The sequence below is a fragment of the Protopterus annectens genome, chromosome 10.part0, assembly GCF_019279795.1.
Source record: "Protopterus annectens isolate FY-2018-M chromosome 10.part0, PAN1.0, whole genome shotgun sequence".
NCBI classification, from domain to species: domain Eukaryota; kingdom Metazoa; phylum Chordata; order Ceratodontiformes; family Protopteridae; genus Protopterus; species Protopterus annectens.
In genome coordinates, this window is record NC_056744.1 from 1599629987 (window position 1) to 1599655295 (window position 25309).

A 25309-nucleotide genomic window follows, 5' to 3' on the forward strand; every position below is an offset into this window, starting at 1 on the left:
TCCTAATGCACGTAAATCTTTTTGTGCATGAAATACTATGTGGATCCTACAGTTTACCTTCATGTGTGCGTACTGCACATGGGCGAACAGCAATTGTCCGAAAGGCAGTTTGTAAACGCCTAAAGGAAAAAGGTTTGAATGTGCAATGAGCGAATGCACAGTGACATTCACTCACTGCACATTTGACACTTTGGGGCAGATTGCACCATAGTGGGGATCGGAAAATGGTCTCTTCCCCAATGTAGTGCGATCTCGGAGTTAGAATATTAAAGTATGGTGGGGGTGTGTGGGGGACGCAAGGGGGCTTGCCGCCCTTCTTTACACTTCATTAGATTTTTTGTTGAACATTAGTGTTCGAAAATCAGCGATTCTGCTTTTCGATTTGCTGATTTTCGAACATTTACAATTGTCACTGTTTTCATTTTTGTGGTTACGATTCGCTCATATGAGCATTCGCACCACTGTGATTTGGCTTTGTAAAGATAAACCGGATCCTACTTACGGTGTATGCTCCTAATGCATGTAAACCTTTTTGTGCATGCAACATTATTTGGATCCTACTTATGGTGTATGCTCCTATGGCATATAAATCTTTTTGTGCATGCAACACTATGTGGATCCTACTTACGGTGTATGCTCCTAATGCATGTAAGTCTTTTTGTGCATGCAACATTATGTGGATCCTACTTACAGTGTATGCTCCTGATGATTCTTTGGGCTTTTCCCAGTTAGGGGTCGCCACAGTGGAACTCCTGTCCCCTTATGGTTGGCAGTGGATTTTTATGGTGCCGAGTTGCCAGCCCAACACCCAACCTTCAAAGAAGACATACCCATTCATGCACGCACCTACCTGCAATGTCTTTAAGCATCACTAGACCATGGGGAGGACATACAGACTCTACAAAAAAGGCACTCCAGACGAGAATCAAACAGGCAAACCTCTTGCTGTGAGGCAATAATGCTAACCACTGCACCATCACAGCTCTATGTATGATTCTACTTACAGTGTATACTCCTAATGCATGTAAATCTTTGTGCATGCAACATTATGTGGATCCTACTTATGGTGTATGCTCCTATGGCATGTAAATCTTTTTGTGCATGCAACATTATGTGGATCCTACTTACGGGGTATGCTCCTATGGCACGTAAATCTTTTTGCGCATACAACTTTATGTGGATCCTACTTACGGGGTATGCTCCTAATGCACGTAAATCTTTTTCTGCATTCAACATTACGTGGAAAGCTCTCATTGCAATGCTCAGCAGTAGGCACCTTCTACTTGATATATTTTAGCTAGTTATATCATGTGAGATGTTGTACCTGTCCCAATTAAAAGTTAATGCTGTTACTTTACAACTGTTAATGTGCACAGCTGTTTTTTTCATTTCTTACAGAATGTCGTCACTGGGACATTCTGAGATGTGTGCAGGGATAATGAGTTTGTTTACTGGTATGTATGCTTATGTCTCTACCATTTTCTCCATCAGGTAGCGTTCCACCTGTGCTTGCTGTCATGAAAGACTGATTTGCTTCTGTAGCTGCCACCTTACTTTTTTACTTTACGCAGTCCTATGTGCTGGGGAGACCACAGCCATTTGCTAGACACAATGCTTTATGTGGTTGTTTTCCTCGAATACTTCCCCATCATTCTGGGGCAGTTATGATTTTCAGAAACATTCACTGCCTAGGGTGCAGGACCTTGTAGGGGGTTGGCATTGCCGGTTGCGGTTTTTGATAGGATGTTATCCCATTAACCTATCCTTCATTATGCATGGGATGGTGTAGAATGAGTGGCGGGTGGAAGATGTGCAACTTGCAGTTTGCTCAGGCATTACCGTTTTACTCCTCCTTTGCGATCTGCTTGAGAGTAAGAAGAGCGTACTCCATTTATAACTTCATGGCGAGAATAGTATGAGCCACTGGAATACCTATGTTTGCTGTCTTTACCGATTTCTTTTTGAGTGACTCAACAGTAGCAGCAGGTTATTAGAATAGATTGTGAGTGTACATCTGTTCATGAATAAAGCATCAGTTAATGTTGATATTTTAAACATTGCCTACATGCTCAGTTAAAATTTATTACCACTGATATTCTCACTGTCAGGATTACATCCTGTTAATATTCTTAAATATTCATATACTAATATATGCATCTCACACTTTATAGATATATAGATATATATTTTTTATTTCTGAGAAGACAACAGTTCCTGGAAAACTCACACAAGGACACATCAGTGGCAGAGTTCTGGACTGATCCACAGACCCTAGAGCTATGAGCCAGAGATCTTATCACTAAGAAACCATGTTGCCCTCCTAATTTCCCAGAGTGCCCACTATGTTCCTGCACACTCCGGCTTATAATTCCTCAGACAGTTACCACGCAAACAGAAAAATGTTGCATCTGTATACATTTATGTAGGCTATGGTTCTTCTGGTCAGACTGCTTTTCAGTGTGATACAATCAGACGAGCCCAGTTAACAGAAGGAAGCTGGATGAATACATTCTTATATGGGAAACAGAGTCACCATCACCTTCAAATAGGAGGGGAACCCTGCACCCCCTTACTTAAGTAACTAACTCTAAAGATGTTAAAACTTGCAGTAAGCTATGAAAGATGTTAGGTGCCTGTTTAACTGAGCTTGTCTGACTGTAGTTCACTGGAAAGCAACTCGCAGATAACAAATGCTTTCATACGTGGCATGGAGTTTTTTGTTGTTACGCAGCTGGGCTTACCTTTCGTGGGACAGTCATGACAATCGGCTCACACTTCCTCTCATGCAACTTGTAGAATCTTGAAAGATAAACAGAAAAATTAGTGTTTAGATAATCATGTAATGACTGACTGGGTGACACATTCAGTAGATTGGTGAAATGATATAAAATCATAATCCATAAGGTATACGCAGTAATACATGAACATTAATTATAAAAGGATTTGAAGGAAGAATGCATACAAAACACAGTAAGACACTCAAACCTGAAAAGAAGACTATCTTGCCATCTTGTCCAGGACTTTAGACTCCTTGTCATTTCTCAAGATGGCAACATGTTGTAGCTTCTGGGCCCTGTGTCAGAGTACAGGGATAACTTATTAATGTTTTTTAGTTAGCCTTTGTTGACCAGGTTAGTCCCATTAAGCTAGTGGCCTGTTTTCATTGGCGACCCAAAGTGTTGTTTATACTACTAGGTGATAGGTGATATTTCTACTTCTAGGTGATAGGTAATATTTCTACTACTAGGTGAGAGGCGATATTTCTACTACTAGGTGATAGGTGATATTTATACTACTAGGTGATAGGTGATATTTATATTATTAGGTGATAGGTGATATTTATACTACTAGGTGATAGGTGTTATTTATACTATTAGGTGATAGGTGATATTTCTACTACTAGGTGATAGGTAATATTTCTACTACTAGGTGATAGGTGATATTTATATTATTAGGTGATAGGTGATATTTATACTACTAGGTGATAGGTATTATTTATACTATTAGGTGATAGGTGATATTTCTACTACTAGGTGATAGGTGATATTTCTACTACTAGGTGATAGGTGATATTTATACTACTAGGTGATAGGTGTTATTTATACTACTAGGTGACAGATGATATTTATACTACTAGGTGATAGGTGTTATTTATACTACTAGGTGATAGATGATATTTATACTACTAGGTGATAGGTGATGTTTATACTACTAGGTGATAGGTGATATTTATACTACTAGGTGGTAGGTGATATTTATACTACTAGGTGATAGATGATATTTATACTACTAGGTGATAGGTGATGTTTATACTACTAGGTGATAGGTGATATTTATACTACTAGGTGGTAGGTGATATTTATACTACTAGGTGATAGGTGAAATTTATACTACTAGGTGATAGGTGTTATTTATACTACTAGGTGATAGATGATATTTATACTACTAGGTGATAGGTGATATTTATACTACTAGGTGGTAGGTGATATTTCTACTACTAGGTGATAGGTGATATTTATACTACTAGGTGATAGGTGATATTTATACTACTAGGTGCTAGATGATGTTTATGCTACTAGGTGATAGGTGATAGTTATACTACTAGGTGATAGGTGATAGTTATACTACTAGGTGATAGGTGATATTTATACTACTAGGTGCTAGATGATGTTTATGCTACTAGGTGATAGGTGATATTTCTACTACTAGGTGATAGGTGATAGTTATACTACTAGGTGATAGGTGATATTTATACTACTAGGTGCTAGATTATGTTTATGCTACTAGGTGATAGGTGATAGTTATACTACTAGGTGATAGGTGATAGTTATACTACTAGGTGATAGGTGATAGTTATACTACTAAGAGGAGTTTAGACTCTTTTCAATAAGTGCTGTGGGATTTTTTACATCCACCTCAGCTACCACCAGCTCAGGCAGATGGGATCTTGGTTTAAAATCTAATCCAAAGGAGTGCACAAACAGAAGTGGAGCATACCCCCATGTACTGCAGTCAGTGACACAATCACCTGGAGTGAGAAGCGAACCATCATCTTTCTGGTCTTCCAGCACCAAAGGCAACTATGCTATCTCTTGAAACACTGGCATTGACAACATGACACCCTGGTTTAGAGTGCACTGTCAAAATTTCACACCATTTAGCCAAGAGCTTATGTAAAGCAGCCACCTTCTTGGAAACTTCACAAGCAGATTCCAGGTGTTTCTGAGCTGTTAACAAGGCATACTTGAGGATAAAGTCTGTAGGATGTACGACCTAAGGCTCTTTCTCCTTTTTTCCTCAAATACTTACTGAAATGCTTTGAGGAGGGAGAAGGAATGAGGCTACAGGCCAATCCATGGCAAACTTCATGAGATTTAATCTTTTTTGAAGAGTGGATTATCTGATGGGTTACTGGGTGGGGGGGGGGGACTTATTATCATCTGTCTCTAAGGTAACAGCCTCTGGATCCTCAGACTCCTCATAAGAAGCATAGCAGGGATGAAATTTCCTCCCTTAGCCTTGGGCTAGGCATGCCCATGTACACAGGACATATGGGGGTTCAAGCATGCAATGAGAAAGTTTAGAATGATAGAGAATTAGCAGTCAGGGATACGCATAGTGTTGGTATCAAACTCTGTTCCCTAATGATGTGCTCCCACACCATTAAGGACAAGCTCCGACAAGCTTCAATTTCAAGACCTGAACCACAGATGTAGGTGTGGAAGGAGCCTATGGAGATTCTTCACCCCGAGACTTCAAGCCGTATTGGACCTCTAGGAAGTTCTTGGGTGAAGAGTCCTCAGTCCTGCAAGCGGTCCCACAGATCTACAGCAAAATGACTTAAGGAATCTCAGGATCTGACCAGTCACTGGTCTGCTTCAGATAATTTACCATGCATGGGAAATGCCTAAATTCCAGGAAGTACTTTGCAAGGTAACGGCTAACAGTGCTCTTCTTCCAGGCAGATAACGGGTACAGACTGTCACAGCTTTGCTAGTCAAGAAGTAGAAATGAGTCATGGGGACCAGGAGGCCATCCTATAATTAATTTCCTTAGCTTTTTGATTCTGCAGAGGCTTAATGATGCATGAGGACCCCCCCCCCCCACCAACAAATGAGCACTTTCAGCCACCTTCATTTGCCAAGTTGCAAGATAAACCAGAAGCATTTTCCTACTATGTATATAGGTGGACAGGTTGAACCAGTGTTATGTACAGCAGTGCTTCAAGCTGTGCTCCTTCCTCACGCAGTAAACAATGCCGATGCAGGTTATAACTCATTATTAGATGCCCGCACACTTTGGAAAGCTTCAGTGCTTAAGGCTTCAAACAGGAGAGTTTCCCTCAAGACAAAGATCAGAACTGAGATTTTAAACAGTGCATGTAGCAGGAAAGAACTGTCTGCTTGGGGACTAGGCATGCTTTCAGTGGAGTGCATCAATGGCCAAGTGTACCCCTGAGTGCTGAAGCTTTCAAGAACAGAATGCCAAATCAGTATGAAAAAGAGAACAAACTGAACTGCAACCCACTGAAGAGGGTCCCTAATACCCTGCTTAATGTATTTTTGTACTAACTACCAAAGTCTTTAAGGCACAAGCTTTTCAGAGTCCTCAGTCAGTGTGAATAACACATTTGTATTTTCCTGTGGCAGTTTCAGCAAACACTGGTTCATGGCCTTCATTGTGTCCTTCATTTTTATGAGCTGGACTGCTCTAAAATTCTGTTGCACATTTATACTTTGTAACTTTGTAAAGCAGCTTTGTACACTTAAATAAAAGCAGACTGATAAAATAACATTTTTATTTAATAAAATAAAGTCTGTTATTCACATAAAGTATCCTAAAATTTCCATTTGTAATGAAAAACATATTCTGAAATATAATGTTCAAATGTCAATTTAAATTCTTACTAATCAACATATTTTCCTGACTTCAGGAATGTACTTATAAATTATACAGATGTTAGCATGACCAAAAACTGCAATAGTGAAGTTTCTTTGTCTTTTAGATAACGGATGTATGATGCACTATATTTGTAATATTGCAACACAGAGCTGGCCACTCTGATTAAGAAACATGCTGCAGAAATGCTTAAAGCAGCTGCCTAATTGGACAGGTGCCTGTAGGACCACCTGACAGCAAAAACATGAGAATAGAAACATGTAGAGAAGGCCTGTGAACTGAAAGGCATAATAATGTGGCAAGACTGTTGCACTGGGGATTGTGCAAAAATTGCAATATTGAAGCAGTGGAGAATTATTGAAAACTTAAGCCAAAAAGCATTATAGAGAGTGATGAAGTTTATATCACATGGGATCACCTATTACCAACAGTTCAGAAAAACAGATGCGAGAAAACCAGATACGGGTCTATATCGTAATATCAAAAGCTGACAAGTTCGAAGCACTAAACTTCAAACTTGAAAATTCGAAGTCTAATAACGTCGAAACGTAGAATGAAGATTGCCATAGAGTGTGGGAAGGGAAGATTTCCCTTTACTGTACTGTAATGCGATCTTGGAGTTGGTATATTTAAGTAGTGGGGGGTGTGGGGGGGTGCAAGAGGGATTGCCGCCCCTGCATAGAGCGTTTTTTTGTTTTGTTTTGGGTGTTGCATGTGTTATTTTTTGACATTTGACGTCAGATTTCGAACTTTCAAGTGCGAAGTTTAGTGCTTCGAACTTGTCAGCTTTCGACAATCTGATATAGACCCCCAGATACAGTAGTCCATAAGAAGGCAAAAGTAGCATTGATCATTGAAATTCCTACACACAGTGATTACAGTGTCTTACGTACAGACAGACACAAGTCATAAAATATCCGGATTTGTAGGCAGAAACAACAGCACTATGGAAGGATACCCAGACAGTTCCAATAGTAGTAGCAGCAATGGGTCTCATCAATGAGCATATACAGTCCTAGTTATTTATTTACTTGTTTTATTTATTTTGATATTTGTGCAGGATAGGTCTGGCTGAGTGTGAACCCTTTTTCAGAGGAGGCCAGGGAAGAAAAATTCCAGCAACACAGAAATAATAATAATACAATAAAATAATAATAATAATAAACAATAAATAAACTAACAATAAAATAAAAATATACAAATAATAAAAGAGAAAAAGTATTTAGATATGCTACTGATACATGTAATCACATATGAATTGCAGGAATCAGTTCTGGGCACATTGCGGGTGCTGCGAAGAACACTTTTGGCTGACATCAAAGAATGAAACAAGACTAATTTCATGTTCTTTAAATCATAATTTGACTTAAGAATGGGGCCAATTCCTGTTGTGGCACTAAAAACAAAATTAAACAGAACGAAGGACAGTTTGTGTTTTACACTTTTATTCTGGATACTACACAACGGTTCTGCACTTTGTCACACTTTGAAGGCACTGCTGATAAACAGCAATGTCATACCAAAGCACCCTCTGCAAGCAGAGTTGAAAAACAAGGTTTTTTTTAATTCCAATTACAACATTCAGACTTATGATAGCCGGCAGCAAAGTGGAAACACTACACCTGTAACATTTATATAATTTCTGTCTCAGTGAAGGACCATGGCAAGAGGAGGCAAACTGCAAGCTTGACACCATTAGTTTTCTAAAAACAACACATTTTATATATTAAACGATTTTCAACCACTTCATCCAATGCACATCTTGTTGACAGCTATTTTCACTGTCACAGACTATCAAATGTAGTCTTTATCGAGTAACAGTGACTTTGTGTGTTCAATATTTGTCTTGCAGGTTCCCGCTGCACAACCGTGGAATAAGAATATGCAGGTTAGGGGATTTGAGGGCACAGCCTTCACATCTGGAGTATATGGGGGACAGCCACCCCCCCCCCCACAGAAAGCATGTACAGTTGTGATTTTTTTCTTATTTAGTGAATTAATGATCACAAGAGAAGCCTGTGTTTCCTACTTTGATCAGTTTACTTTTTGTTTTTGTTTTGATTATTTATGTAGACAACATTCCGTCATCGATGTTGATGTAATGGAGCATCACCTATATATGCGTGGGTGTGTGTTTTGATGTCAAATGATCAAATTTAACCGTGTTCAAATACAAAGTAATCAGACTTAGTGATCGAAACTGATTCTGTCAAACAATAATAATAAAAGACAAAACACTTGCAACAGCAGGGCAAGGTCCCCCAGCATCCCCCCAATACACACACACACACACACACACACACACATGCATATATTTAGACACATATCGGCTATGAGTGCACAAAACAGGAAAGGGGCAAATTCCCCTGCCACTTTGTACCATGACTTCCCACAAAATACTGTCACTTTCTGATCAACAGTGCTTACAATTTTTATTTATTTATTTATTTATTTATTTATTTATCCATCCATCCTTTGTTGACTTAGTTTCACCAGGCTATTAGTAACCTCTTTTCAGGGAGACCTGAGGTGGTACTTTTACTACTGCGGAAATCAGGCCAGGACATTGGGGAACTTACCCTACATATTAGGCCAGGACATTGGGGAACTTACCCTACATATTAGGCCAGGACATTGGGGAACTTACCCTACATATCAGGCCAGGACATTGGGGAACTTACCCTACTCTTTTCAATAGGTGCCTCCCAATCTTTTATATCATCCTGCACTACCACAAACTCAAGTAGATGGGACCACAGCTTAATGTCTTATCTGAAAGATGACACAGTCAGGACTGCAGTAACCAACCCCCCCCCCCCATGCATTTGCTTATGCACTGTTTAGGCATTTTGACCACATGAATGAACCCCATAAATTAATATAAACACATATGCGCATGCGCGTGCGCACACGCGGGATAGAAAAATCATCACCCACACTCTGGAACAAGTAATCTACAAAATGTATTTCATACCATAGAAGACCAATTGAATTGTTATTATTTGATCCCTAATGTGGAAAAATCTGCATACCAGAAATCTGAGTCTGAGAAGTTTAGTACTATGTTTCATATTTAGCAGTAGGGTTCTGCCTTATCCAGATTTGAAGATTATTACTAACAATGACTAATGCCTCTGGCCCATACTCAGTGCCCTGAACAGATGTCTGTCTTTTATGATACATTAATGACCGATGCAGTTGGGCCCTCACTCCTCACTAAAGTATTCGCTCCCAATAAAGCCTGCTTATAAACAGAATTTTGATCATCAAACCGCATGCATAAACAGGAGATGAGCAATGAAAATATCTGGGTTTTGAGAGACTGACTACAGCAACTGGACAAAAAACTTGGTTTCTTCTCAGAAGGAAAGGGGATTTTTGTACAGGAGGTGTTAAACATGAATACCAGCATAATTAACTTGGATTAATTAAAGGCATCTCAAGAACAAACCTTTAAGGATCCTGGTTAGATCATGCTCACCAATGATTAAATGATTTTTGGAAAGAGTTTTGACACTGCAAAATAATCTATAAAAAGGTGAACTCTTATAATTCAATCATTTTAAAGTTAGTCTGGATAATGAGTCTGCAGAAAGGACGTATCATATCAGACATATTAGATTCGTCTGACTGCTTGTTTGGCAACAATGTCATGATGTAGTTTAACCTGCCTGCATCTCAGCACTGCCACCTGCTGACGACAAAAGGCAGCACATACAACAGAAAAGGCAAAAAAGCTGTGAAGTATTTTATTTATTTATTTATTTATTTTATTTTGGGCGGCCACAGTGGTTTACAGCAAGAGGCTCTCTGGTTCGATTCTCGGCTGGGGTGCCTTCTGTGTGGAGTCTGCATGTCCTCCCTGTGGTCGTGTGGGTTTCCTCCGGGTGATCTGGTTTCCTCCCACATCCCAAAGACATGCAGTAGGTGGACTGGACACTCTAAATTGGCCCTAGGTGTGAGTGTGCGCATGTGTGTGCCTTCTGTGGAAGGTTGGGTGCTGGGCTGGCAACTCGACACTGTAAAACTCCACTGCCAATCATGAGCGGACAGATGAACCGCTGTGGCAACCCCTAAAAGCCGAAAGAAGAAGAAGAATTTATTTTATTTTACATTTGTTGACTGGGATAGTCCGACTGGACACAGGTCCATTTTCAGCGGAGGCCCGGGGAGAAAAGCTCCAAACTACAACTATACTTAGTCAGTATGAAATACAGAAATATAATGCATTGCTTAGCACACATAGCAAATGTTAACACAGTAAAGAAAAACTCAGATAACAAAGTTTAACAGCAATTACAACATAATACAGTGCCAAATGCAGTGCATGGCCTGCCCAGGGCAAAATATCACAGTACAGAATAAAATACCGTACTTATTTAAAAGTATATTCAGATAAACTTAAACAGGGATATTCATGACAGAAATAGGCTTTTGAATCATATAGTACATAGTACCAAATGGAAGGAATGTGGGAACATACAGATATTAGTTATAGTTAAGTATGGCACCTTATAAGGAAGGAGCATTTCTCCAAGAGCCAGTTTCATTTAGCTCAATATTTTGTAGTTGCACCAATATTTAAACTCTGTCTGATGGAAAAGGAATCATAGTTTAGCCTGCCAGTCTCTATGGGAGGGGGCCAGGGAGCTCTGAAAACTACAAGCAGTGAGGTGAACAGTCTGGTAAATGGGTCACATTAGAATGACAAAAAATGTACTACATAAAAAGAATCACTAGGACAATGAACCCTATAATAAAACTTAAGAGAAAAGAGACAGAATACAAGAGTTCCCTTGCTGGAATCAGTCCGACTGCCTTTCCTGATGCTGCCAACATGTTATTTTTAAACTATCCAGCTGCTCTCGGGAGCACAGCTGCTGCTGCTCACACATGTGGGCTCCATGAAAAACTGAAGATTTGCTTTTATGTGCTGCATCTGTTGCTGAAATTACAGTTTCTTTTTATGCCAGATCATAAGCCACTTCTAGTGAGAAAAGCCCGGGGTGGGGGGGGGGTGTCAGCAGCATGAAGAGTCAAGCATCTGTTATTCAGTAAGCGCAACAACATTTTTTATATTGTCTCTCTGCTCTTCACCCTGAGGTCTGATGAAAACATTCTGATATCACCTGCCAAATTTCAAATTTCTCAGGAAGTGTGCTTTGCAAAGCAGGCTATCAAACTCCAGTGCATAATTCAGCAACTATGCATGCATCACAAGCATTGACTGTTAATAATCAATTATCTCTTTGGAGTTAGAAATGTAAAATGAGCACCATTCACATGGATGCTGACTCAGTAATATTTGAGTTAGCCTGAGAGAATTTCTTGTGCTTTACTATTTCAATTAAACATTTATTAGATAGAACCTACTAAAATGTATTTTTAATAAATGTACACTTAAAAGAATCCGGGAGCTGTGAGAATGAGCTTTTGTGCGAGAAATTTTCAGCATTAAAAAATGCTTCTTTTGATTGTCCAGGTTAAAAAATACATACACTTAAACAGAATTGTATTAAAGAGAGAAGATCATTATGTCTGTCAGACTTGGATTCATCAAATCTGGGATAACTGAACTCGATAATGAAAACATGCAGTGTACAGAACAAACCAGTACAGCCGAACTTATCTGTTTTGGTTTACTGCCAAAAATGCATATATTTTGGTATGTTGCCCAAATGGTATTAGTCCTTATTTATTTGTGAATAATGGCTAGAAAATGAACTGACAGCTTGCCATTTTAACAAATGCCATTTAGTCACTTAGCATTTGGCTGAATACCTGAAGGTAATCAGCGTGGCTTTTAAAGGCTTAGGCATACTTGACTTTCTGCTGATGTTGTGTAGGTGACTATATCCCTAAGGATACAAACATCTGATTTTAACGGTGCATGGGCAAATTTGCTTTTCCAATAGGTTTCCTGAAGTGTATCAATGTTGTTTGTATAACACACACGCGTGCGTGTGTGTGTGTGTGTGTGTGTGTGTGTGTGTGTGTGTGTGTGTGTGTGTGTGTGTGTGTGTGTGTGTGTGTGTGTGTGTGTGTGTGTGTGTGTGTGTGTGTGTGTGTGTGTGTGTGTGTGTGTGTGAGTGAGTGTGGGTGTGCACATATTCCTAACAGTAAATTCAGTTCTGCCAGGTACTGGAACCCTGGCACAGATGGCTGGTAACTCAGATTTTTTATGAAATGTACTGAACAAGCAACTCTTTTTCAGGAAAACATCTTAAGCCGCTCTCTGTGTTCATATCTGGGATATTCTAATGGGAAATATGCTACAATATCCCTGGTTCCTGAAATCAGAGACTGGATCTGCTGCCACCGTCTGCCCTGTCATTGGTTTTTAATCTGACAAAGATTTTCAGAAAAGTTGCCACTGACCAGCTGCAGGATTACCTGGGGTTATATGTACTCTGTTGTGTTGCTAACATGGGCTTTGGTTTAGTTACAGCTCAGCTACTTTCAATCAAGAGTCTCACAACTGTTATAATCAAAAGAATGGATGTAAACTTACTCGGGGGGAACTATCTCTGTGGAGATGCCCAAAGGATTTGACTGTTTGCTGAAAAACATTAGGATGTCGAGTTATCAAACAGTTCAAACAACAAGTCCAGAAACTACCTGGAATGTAGCTGATTTCGGGTAAGACTGCACACGTCTCAGGCATGTGTTACTGAGGTGGCTAGTATTTATGCTTTTCAATAACAGTGGAATTTCTGACATAACTCGTCAGCAGCAGTTTCTACATTTGAATGGCACAAAAGTCAACATGTGATTCATCAATCACAACTAGTCAACTCATGTTTCATAGACTACTGCAGTCATGTGGGAAACTTCCCCTCTCCCCCCTTGCAGGATCCATGTTAAAGCTTGTTTGGTTAAGCTAGCGAGTCGAGAGTCACTGTGATGTGACTGATATTCACAATGTTGACATTTGTGCCTTCTGAAACTAAAACAATATAACTGACTGGTCACATTGCAATTCCCTGTTCAAATGACACTTTTTGTTAACAGTGTCGCTGCTGACAGATCTGGTGACATAGTAATTACCTGTTCCAATGGTCTAATGATCCTACATTTATGTCCATTGCAACAGCTCTTAAAATTCTTCTGGAATAGGGACTCTTTCAACTGTTCAGCCTACATGGGCACTGCTTGAACGTGATGTTAGAAACAGTTACTGCCACTAGCTACCTCAGACCTTAACTTAATCCCAGCATAGCATTTAACAGACATGTGAACTGGATTTCTGCTAAAACACATGTGATAAAAACAAACAAACAAAACATGACAAATTTCTGGGCCTGGAAGCATGCAAAGCCTTGGGTGGCAGTATTAATGCCGCCCAATGCATTTATGGGCTTCCCTTCTTTTTCAGTGGCTCAGAAACTGATCATAAGAGTTTGCATTGTTCTCCCAAACTTTAGCCACTTACTCAGTATTCCATGCTTTGGGATGGGGGGTGGGGGCAATATGGCTGTACTCTCTTGAGCAAGCAAGACTGGCTTCCAGAAACAGAGGTACATGACCTGCTGCCAGCATCACTGTGGTCAAAACTGCTCATGCAATTCTCCAGGCTTGTGCTTACAGGTTGACTGATGGTGGTTTAATGGTACCAAACATGACACGTTCAGTGCTGATAATCTGTACTTAAATTCAAAACTGGACTACAATAATATCGTAGTGAATGCTTTTATGTACAGACTGCAATTACTGAAGTAAGCTAAAAAATATATTTTTGTAACAGTTATCAGGATGTTTTAAGATACAAATTCCTCTGTAATAATATCAGTTAAGAACCTTGTGTAATGACCTGCCTAGTTGTGCCTTCCATGGTTGAAAAGTGTCCCATTTCCATCCAACTACTGGTCAGTAAATTAAATAATTCTGCCAGCTCTGTGGGCACAGACAGACAGAGCTCTGACTGCACTCCAAGCGATTCAAGTTACATTAGTGGCTCCGGCACCTGTTAGACCTGATTCTTCTTGGGGGAAGGAAAACAATGTATATTTGGGGGTTTTCCTGATTAAGGAATCTCCAGTGGAGATCAGAGATCATTGGGGCATCAGTTTGATTGTTCAGATTGTTCTATGCGGGGTTGGGATGTTCCTCACAGGAGCTCAGTGCACACAAACCACTGGAGCTACAGTGCATGTGCATGGACAATGTAGACAAACAGCCTGCCAAACCATCCTCAGCAAGCTGAAGTGGCAACTCCTAGGCCCTCTCTCCACCAGCAGCACCCATCATCATCATTAGCCGAGGCAGGCAACCTTAACTTGGCAGGGTTAACTCAAGGAAGCTGCACAAACCCACAGAATGGAGAACAGTGGGGCTCAAAGACAGTCACACTGCCTTAGAAGTCAAGCTCCAACCACATACTAACCTGTGGTAAAATTAATTATTCATCTAATACTCTGTCATCTTAGTAATAATCGGCTATACAATATTATTCTGTTGTCCTCTTTACATAACATTGTGATCATCTGTTATTGCATCAGGCAAAATTCTATAAAATGACAAGGGAAAAACAAGTATTACTTGAAAAGGGTCACAAAAATTCAGTTAATCTCTTTGAAGGGCAATCTGTGAACTTGCAATGCTCCCCTGATTAGGTTGCCCACAACAGAAGTCTCAGATGTTAAGGCAAACTAAGTACTGATACTGTGTAAATGTTTTAGTGCATTTGTTTGGGAGGGACATCTCTGTGCCCAAAAGTAGCGAAATAGCCCACTAAATAAAAGCTTTGCCATGATGGCAACCTGCTGATCCAGAGGTACTGCACCCACCTTTGGAGCTGGTGATCCAGGATCAGATCACATACCTACTGCGGTGACAGGTGTCCTCCTCAAACGGAAGGGGAATGTCAAACCATATGCCTACACATTTCATCCAGAGGGGAATGATGGAAACAGAGTCCTTATCTGGGACCCCTGACTAGAAGAATCTCTGATGGAGACCAGAGATCCTGGCAGAGACACAGGTTCATCAGGGCAGAAGGGGCTTCTGCAATCTTAGCAGGCATATGGAATCAGTGCATCCTGACCCTAATGCAGTGCTATCCAAGGAACTGCAAAGAGAAAAGAGGGGCACAATTATTAAAATCCATCTTGTGTATTTCAAGGTCAGGGACCTTTAACCCAAATGTCTTCCTCTAAATAGAGAAAACAAATAGGGTGGGGGCTACAGGCAGGACTAGCCAACAGAAGTGAATGTGGCAAGGAGCATAAAATGTTGATTAAAAAAGTTTAATCAGCACAAATGTATTACGTTTGCAGAAGTTCGTTTCCAGACATGCCCTATGTGGGAAAAGGTTAAGAAACTGCAAGTGGCTCCTACATTGCAACAGCAGCAAACTCTATGTACTAGAATACTGCATCTGTACAGAACAGAAATCAGGAGGAACAGAAAGGGACTGTGACTGGACAAAGCTTGGCTGCATCAGAAATAACTGCAAGAAGCGGAAGAGCGAAGAATTTTTTTAAAGAAAAAAGAATGATGCCAAAATGGCAGACGTAACAGAAAAGGGAAGGTAGAAGAAAGTGCAGAAGAGTGTCAGGAAACTATAGACCTATCAATGTTAGAAGGAACAGCAAAGTCAGTAGCAAACATTCATTAAAAAGCATTGAAGACTAAGGTTAAAAGAGATGTGAGCTAAGAAGGAATGTGGTCACAGCAAAACAGAGGAACACTATAGGTGATCTTAAAGATCAGGGTGCAGTCGAACAGCATAAATAACTTTATTGCATGCCCATGTAAAAAGTTTTATGTGGGAGAGACAAAAAGAACCTTAGCATGTAGAATTAAGGAACATGTTAGGGATATTTTGAAAAATAAGGAAACTAGTCCGTTGGCAGGGCATTTTCAAAAATATCATGGGGGCAATATGGAGAATTTGAGGGTCACAGTGCTAGATAGTATTGAAAATACAAAGTATTTAAATGATAAATGTATAAAACAAATACTAAGGAAAAAAGAATTATATTTTATATTAAAATTTAACACGCTTAAACCGTATGGTTTGAATTATGATTGTTCATGGAAGAGTTTGCTTTAGCAACTGTAGCTTTAAAATGTGTAGTGTTTTATGCATTTTATCTTTTTAAAAAAAGTGGTGTGGTTGATTGAATAATTGGATGTAATTAACTTATGAGTGATTTGAAGTTGTATAAAATGTAAGGTGAGTGTTAGTGCAATGAATAATTTACTCTGTAAAGGCTGTTTGCCGAGGCGCTAGAGAACAGAAAACCAGTATTTGTGTATCTTGTATTGTTGGATGTAACTACATCTCAGTGGATTAAATCTTTCTACAAGTTGCTGCGGAGTCTTACTTTGTGGTATAATAAGAATTGTTCGTGAGTGTCTTGTGGTTTTGCAAGCATAAATAACTTTCACTACATCTAAAAAAGGCAGTAAAAAATGTTATGGCCCTTTCTGAGCTGTGGAACACCTACCTAGCAATTTCACACTTGTTGACCTCCAAGCCTCGCTTAGGCATATACCCCATCCCTCTCTGGGACTCCTTGCTGGTAAACATGGAGAGATAGTGAAGATAAGGTGCTTCATCTGTGATCTCAAAGTATCGGATGCTGCTGTCCCCCTGTAGCCCAAATACAAGAATTAAAATTATAGTTATTTCAATGAAAAGTACCATTTTAAAAGACAACATCACACAAAACTAATGCAGTGACTCCTGTATCTATCTGATCTTAAGCATTTACTTTTTGTTGACTGGATTAGTTGCACGACTAGGCCAATGGCCTATTTTCGGGAAAGACCCAGTAGGATATTTATTAATGACCAAGGGAAATTTGGCCAGGGCAGGGGAGAAAATCCCTTGACCTGTCACATGCACAGACAAAATGCAGCCAGATTTATACATCTTTTGTTGCTAAACAGCATTTTCTATAATGTTTGAAAATCCCTATAACACTATAGGAAAGTGAGGAAAAATGCACCATTAACTCCTAAGTAAAATTAAGTGCCTGTTCTACATCCACAGTTTAAATATAAACAGAGGTTAAATTATTTTGCCTCTCCTGTGCTCTGCTTTGTATTTGCCATCATGTGAATGTTAATTTTCCTGGGAAATCCCAAACACATGCCTCAGATAACTGGCAGTCCTCACAGGCACTGTGTGTGTGTGTGTGTGTGTGTGTGTGTGTGTGTGTGTGTGTGTGTGTGTGTGTGTGTGTGTGTGTGTGTGTGTGTGTGCGCGCGTGTGTGTGTGTGTGTGTGTGTGTGTGTGTGTGTGTGTGTGTGTGTGTGCGCGTGTGTGTGTCTATCTGTCTGTCCGTGTGTCTGTCTGTGTGTGCTGGAATTGCCATCCTATCCAGGATTAGTTTCTTTGCCTTGGGCCTGTGAGTGCTGGAACACATTCTGGCTTCCCCATGACCCTGAACTGGATAAAGTGACTATCAAATAATTAAATAATTCCTTAGTATTTAAAATATTTCATGTTTACACTGTAACTTCTTTAAAGATCTTCTTGCTTGATCTCCATTAAAAGTCAGCACTGCTCTGACTGACAGTCCCAGTCAACAAGAAAAATAAACAAAACAAAATTCAGTGCCGTGGATAATCAAAAAGAATCATCAAAACTGGAAAAGTAGATTCACAATGCAGAGATAAATAAAGAGTCCTGTACAGTAAGGATGAAAATGTCACTTTATTACACTGCTGATCAGCCATAAGATTCCTGTATGTCACATTGGGCAATTATACCACAAGGACCTTAAACAGTGACAAGTATGAACGGGTCTGCTTCTTTTGACCTAACTTTCATTTGCCCGACACTCATTTTCCTGACCCCATTTGACTGAAATTTCATTTGCCCGACACTTCATTTGACCGACAAGTATTATTAGCAAGAAAATGGAATATGCCCCATTCCCCACTGTAGTGCGACCCTGGAGTTAGAATATATAGTTGGGGGGGTGTAGGGGACACAGCCCCCCACAACGGGGGCTGTGGGGGGGTGAAGCCCCCCACTTCATTTCATATGATATTGTTAACTTTTGATGTAATAGTGGTTAGTAAAAGAAAAGTAAGTGGGGGGCTGTGCCACCCACACACCCCTAACTATATATTCTAACTTCAGGGTCGCACTACAGTGGGGAAGGGGGCATATTCCATTTTCTTGCTAATAATACTTGTCGGGCAAATGAAGTGTCGGGCAAATGAAATTTCAGTCATTTGGTCTCGGGCGAATGGGTGTCAGGCAAATGGGAGTTAGGTCAAAAGAAGTACACCCGTATGAACATATGGAGGTATTGCAGAAGACCTAAGGACTAAAGTGAAACCATATCCATATAGTAATCACTAAACATGATTGTCATTTTAAAACGAGGTAAACGACCAAATACCAGATACCCCAATAGCAGCTAATAACAAGAGACAAAATACTTCCAAAAAGGCTGCTGAGGCAAGATTCCAGTGTCACTTTGTAGAAAATAAAACGTACCAGGAATTAAACTAGTAGTACCACTTTACTGCTCACACTAGCGCTTTCACAAATGCTTCATCAGGTGTAACTCTTTACACAAAAACACACACCTTATATCCACTTCTAAAAAAGTTATATGATCAGGAACAATTAACATTTAAAGAAATATAATAAAATAAAAATACATAATAAAAGAGTATACTAGTAGTATCAAAAGATAAATAAATATATCAAAAATGTATCAATAATATATATACATATACACAGCAATTGCATAAAAGTGCTAATATACATAAAAATAAAAATACTTATGTGCATAAAAACACTACCTGTCTAAAAAGGGCTCTTTTACCTAACACTGGTTTCAAGGGAATATGGTCATTGAGTCCATGGCCATAGTTAGCCAACATCACTATCCATTTCACTTCCATTTCTTCAGTCCTAGATTTAATATCACCCATTCTAGCACTCTCATATGTCCTGGACACACCTGTGAATAAGAATTTATGCTGACTACCTACTGACTTCACATGCTTGGCTAGAGCATTGGTATCACTACCTTTACCTATATGGTATATATGCTCCCTAATTCTATCTTTGAGAGTGCGGTCTGTCTTGCCTATATAGAAACATTTGCACAATACACATACTGCTAAATAGACAACATGCATGGTTTCACAATTAGCTTGTACTCTAATATCAAAAATTCTACCCGTATCTGGATGTACAAAAGATGTCTCTTCACTAATATGTCTACACTGTGTACATTTACCACATGGTTTAGTGCCAAAGGAAGCATGTCTAATTTTCCTCTCTTTAACATTACATAACCTCCTTTTTAAATTCTTTCTATTTTTAAAAATATATTGAGGCTTGAAACCTATTATATTACTTATCTGTGGATCTGTCAATAATATGCTCCAATGTTGATTAATAATATCTGTGTATTTAAAAACATCCCTTGAGTATGGTATACATACTTTAATTTATCTGCTTTACTATTGAACTCTCTAGACTGCCTCTCTGAGAAATAGGGCTTGGCCTAGTATCTCTCAAATGAGTGACATGAACTGCATTTTGTTCAACAAATGCTCGATCATAGCCTCTCTCAACAAGTTCTCCGGTGGTTCTAGATTTCTGTTCTTGAAAATATTCATTCCTCACATTCAACCTGGAGGCTCTATAAAACTGGTTCTGCACCACATTCCTAAAGATATAATTAGGTGCATGCTACTTCTAGAGAGAAGACTATTGACATGACACTCCTTTCTATACAGTTTAGTAGAGATAGTGCCATTAGCATCCCTTTCTACAAGCACATCTAGAAAGTTAATACCTGTTCTTGAATAAGTCATAGTAAACCTCAAAAATTTCGTGGAGCCATTAATAATCTTAACAAAATCCATTAATTCTAAAAGCGTACCACCCCATAACATAAAAAGGTCGTTTACAAATCTCCTGTAGAACAAAATAAATTTGCTATATGGACCTTCCAATAAATGATTTGCTTCCCAAAGCATCATAACTGCATTAGCATAGCTATTGGAGCAAGCACTCCCCATAGCTACCCCATTTCTTTGCCAATAAACCTGATCTCTAAAAAGGAATACATTATTCATCAGTACAATGGACATTAACTTCAAAAAAGTTTCAGTCTCACTGATGCTATATAAACAACACTTGATTAGTTGTTCCTTCAAAAAGTCTAGTCCTGTATCATTCGGAATGACTGTGAATAAAGAGACTACATCAAGAGTAACAAAGAAAAAATCAACTTCTAAAAATCCACAATTAGTGCCTTCATATAAGTCACCCAGAAAATGTTCTGTGTCCTTTAGAACATAAACTGATTTGTCTACCATAGGCTTTAACTTCTTCTCCAAATATATGGATAAACTTTCAGTGCACCAACCCCTCCCTGCCACTATAGGACGCATTGGAGGTCTGGCCATGTTCTTATGGAGCTTAGGTAACCCTTGAATAATTGGTACAGTGTAATGAGATGTTTTAAAAAAATTTTACAATGTCATCTGACAATAAACCTAAATATGCCAAATATTCTGTCTGCTCATTAACAACTGTTGTCGTCTTTTTCATGTGCATTACAGTTATTCTTTGATAAAACTCAGCATTGCTCAACATTTCATGCATTAGACAATCATAATCATAGCTGTTTAACAAGACAATCCCACCCCCTTTGTCTGCTGGTCTGATGACTAAATTGTCATCATTTTCCAAGTTATGCAGTGCTTGTAATTCAACCTTATTCAGATTGTATTTTCTATTAATTTGTTGTCTATCATTGTACACTTTATAAATATCAGAGAGACACATCTGTTCAAATGCATTGACTAAGGCCATGGGCATAGGAATAAAAGTACTAGGTTTTCTCAAAGAGTAATCAATAACTGTGTCACTTTGTTTAAACATACATTTCAATGTCAAGTTCCTGGTAAACATTTTAAGATCAAAAACTATGTCTGTTAAGGACATGTTAGCTGAGGGTATAAAAGACAAACCTTTACTCAAAACATTAAGTTCAATATCTGTCAATATATGTTGTGATAAATTAGTCACTAAAGTCTTACTTGCTGAAAAGCTTTTTTGATTGTATATACATTGTTCACCTCTTCCTCGTGTTTCCTTTTGTACCTGGTGGTACTCCTTCCTCTGTCTATCCGTTGATTCCTCTGCCACTGTCCGCCCGCTCGATTTGACGAGCTGTCCCTCACTGGGAGCGGAAAATTCAAACAAAAAAATTGCGCTTCTTCTTTCAAAGTACTGGAGGCCCCAGTCGAGCCTGTTTCTGTAGCCAATGGTGTAGTGCAGTCGGCCGCTCTATGTACCTCTGCACTAACAGTGAAGGTCTTCTTCTTGGCTCCTGTTTCTATAAAAGATCTCTTAGTAGCGCTTTCTGTAGACGGTGCTACTAGCTTAGTACGCTCAATATCATTTTCATTGACTGTCTGAGTCCCGCACTGTTCAATGCAGGTTTCATCCACTGTTGTACGAAGTTCGGCGTATCTCATTAGGGGCGTTCTTTTCTGTATTTCCCTTTACCAGCGAATCACGAGGCCAGGTGAAGATGTTACCCAATTGAAAGTCCAGGCAGTCTCTGCAATTTATTCAACTTGATCTGTAATAGTTTACATTTATATGAGCTTACATTGTCTATAGTTTCTGATACAAGTGTCGAGAAAGATGTATCAGGATATTTCTTACTCAGTTGCACTGATGAGATTGAGTTGGAGCTGGAATATGTTCCTAGTATGCCTATAGAGACAGTTCAAGATGTGAGTTTGAAATTTGACTCAGTTATGTTGCGAGTTAAAGAAAATGGCAATCCTTTATTTAATAAGAACCTAACTGTTGATGCCACCGAGGTAACTGATTTTGACTTCCTAGCACTATGAACTGATATTCTGCTTATAGAGAAAGAGATGTGCAGATTGGCTAAGACACAGTATGAGATTTTTCACCTTGAGGTTTGTTTAGCAGAGAACCTGGTACCGCGAGGGCTGAGAGTGTTAAAAATGCCGGCACAAATTGAAACAGATTCACTATTATTGAGTGAATGGCAGAAGCTTAATATTGCCACTAGCCTCAGTTATCTTAAACTGCTTATGCAATCAGCTCAAAGGCGTGAGACAGCAGTAATAGAATCTATCAAAGAAAAATATCTGCAAAACAAACAAAACAGTCTCACATTGAAAAAGACTTACAAAAAACAGCTTACAGACTTACTCATGCACTAAATGCAAGACAAACTGTTATTGCCCAAACAGTGCATTTCATACCTCTGTGCCCACAAACAACAAAAATGTTTATAGCTAAAATATGAACATTAACCTCCTAGACTTCATGTAATACAGTTTATTCACAGCTAAATAATAAACACACTGTCAGCATTCAGCAGAGCAAGAACACAGAGGATCAAGCCAAAGAACATGGCTCAAGGGATGAGGCTTCTGTTTATTACGATCGATTTCCTTCCTTTACTCTATAACTACTCTGGTTCATGGGTACTCCCTAGGCATGCAGTGCAGGGGACCACTAAGGAGACTAACCAAAATTTCAAGTTACCCCCAAAGCACTGTCTGGGTAAGTGACCTGTTCATGGACAGGGCATAAATAGGAGGCAAAATAAGAGGTGCTCTGCAAAATACTTTAAATAATTTAAAACATTAATAGAACATAAATGAAACAAAAGCACAGGCAACGGAGTGAAACAGGCAATATCCAAGTCAGAGGCAATAAGACACCAAGTCAATAATATTATATATAAAGTCATGTTTTACCTCAAGACTTCTACTGTTCTGCTGCTTTGTTATTGTATTTTTTGCTACGGTCTATGACTTTATATATAACATTATTGACTTGGTGTCTTATTGTCTCTGACTTGGATATTGCCTGGTTCACTCTGTTGCCTGTGCTTTTATTTAATTTTTGTTCTTTATTTGGTTGCAATGGAGGATTTACCTCTTGGTTTGCTGGTTACAGTTTTCGTTACAGTTAATAGAACATAGGTTCATAGGTGTGTACTAGGCTAATAGCCCTGGAGCCTTCAAAAGCCTAGCCCATAGGATTACCCTGGCATCATGCCACCTGACCTTAGTTCCCAGTGCCTCTGTTGAGTAGAACCACTGGAGTGATCTGCGGGGTGAATTTTCTATTTCCCATCCACACATCAATACTTCTCTTGAAGAGGGCCAGTGAGGTGCTCTGCTTGACATGTATGGGAAATCTATTCCATAGCATGGGCAGTCTCTGGGTTATGAACCTGTCCCTCCAGCATATTCTGTTGATTGTGGTAATGAGGTTGAGGTCTCTAGAGCATGTGGTGCAGAGGGATTGGGATTTTTTTAGATGTAGCATTTCTAACAGAGCTGGGTTAGACATGGCTTTGTGAGTCAAGCAGAGATCGCCTCTAAGTAGGCGATATGAGACAGAGAATAGTTGGAGTTTTTTGAGTCTGTCCATATAGGACAAGTGTTTAAGGCCTAGGATCCTCTTTGTGAGGTACTTCTGTGGCCTCTCCAGTTGTTGCAGGTGTCTAGTGAGGTACATGCCAAATGGGGCATTGTACTCGATGACTGGCCTAATGAGGAAAGAGTAGAGGGAGACAATGACCTCTTTCTTCCTGGATGAAAATCCTTAGTAATGAGATGTACCACAAAGAAGGACTTTCTGACCACAGTGGCAATGTGGTGGTCAAGAGAAAGGTTGCTGCCAACCTGTGTTCCCTGATCTCTTATAACCCCCTTCTGTGTTCAGTGGACTACCATTGATGTGGTAATTCATGGGAACCGGGTTTTTCCCAAGGGGGATGATGACACTTTTTTTGGCATTGAGCGTAATGTCATGGTTCTGACACCAGTCACTGGTTTCAATGAGGCCTTTCTGTAGGATGTCAGCATCACTTGGGGAGTTAATAATAGCTCCCAACTTGCAATTGTCTGCGAACTGTGTCAGCTAGAGTCCCTTCGTGTTGGCCTGGACTTCAGAGAAGTAGATACGAAACGGGAGAGGACCCATGACTGAACCCATTGGGACTCCACTAGTGACTGGTCAGCAGTCTGACTTGGAGTCAGCTACTTTCACACTGTGGTTTCTATCTGTGAACCAGTTTGCAACCCACCTAGTGATATACGGGTTGATGCCTAGCTTAGTGAGTTTTTCCATGATTCCTGAGTGGGGAATGGTATCAAAGGTCTTAGTCAGATCAAGGTAAGCTGTATGAACCACCTTGCCTTCATCCACAGCTCTGGTGACGGACTCACAGAAGTCGACCAAGTTGAACAGGCATGATCTAACCTTCACAAAACTGTGTGGGATCCAGAGTTTGGAGATTCCCTATATCCTTGTTTATTAGGTCTATGATGATGCATTCCATAGCTTTGCATATCAGACTCATCAAGCTAATGACTATAACAGACAGTCAAGAGGGGAAGAGACACACTAGCATCACACCACCAGTCACACATGGATCTACAAAACAAGCACTGGCAAAACATACACATAAATACACAAAAACATATTCGGAGGCACTAGGTACCAATCTGAGAAACAGTGCCCTCCAAAACAGACAAGCAAGCAACCTGCACCTCCAAACACAAGCCAGAAAACACATAATTCACCTCAGCAGTGTGCCTCACGACAGCCCCTAAGGCAAAACACCATACCCAACAAGCTAGTAATAGGAGACTCTATAGTAAGGCACACAGATGTTCCACTCACCAGACTGAACAAGGAGAAGGTTACTGTCAGCTGCCTGTCATGTGCTAGGATCCCCCCACATAACACAGGCACTTAGGTTACTCCAGAACAAGTACAAGTATGACGCTGTCATTGTACATGTTGGTGTGAATGATTTAAGACATACCTCCCTGGACTACATAAAAAGAGACATTGAGGAGCTCTCTGATCATGTAGCCCAAGCTGGTATGACCCTGACCTTGCATACTACCT

The 25309-nt window shown here is 39.7% G+C and overlaps 1 protein-coding gene across 1 annotated transcript in view; it reads right to left on the reverse strand.

Moving 5' to 3' along the window:
* The window catches only part of CORO1A (coronin 1A), a 370883-nt gene that overhangs the window by 86440 nt on the left and 259134 nt on the right, over positions 1-25309 (reverse strand). Inside the window, exons 8-9 of the mRNA XM_044086267.1 lie at positions 16851-16996; positions 2742-2799 (exon numbers count right to left, since the gene is read on the reverse strand). Coding sequence (XP_043942202.1) covers positions 2742-2799; positions 16851-16996 — 204 coding nt within the window. The remainder of the gene's footprint in view (positions 1-2741; positions 2800-16850; positions 16997-25309) is intronic.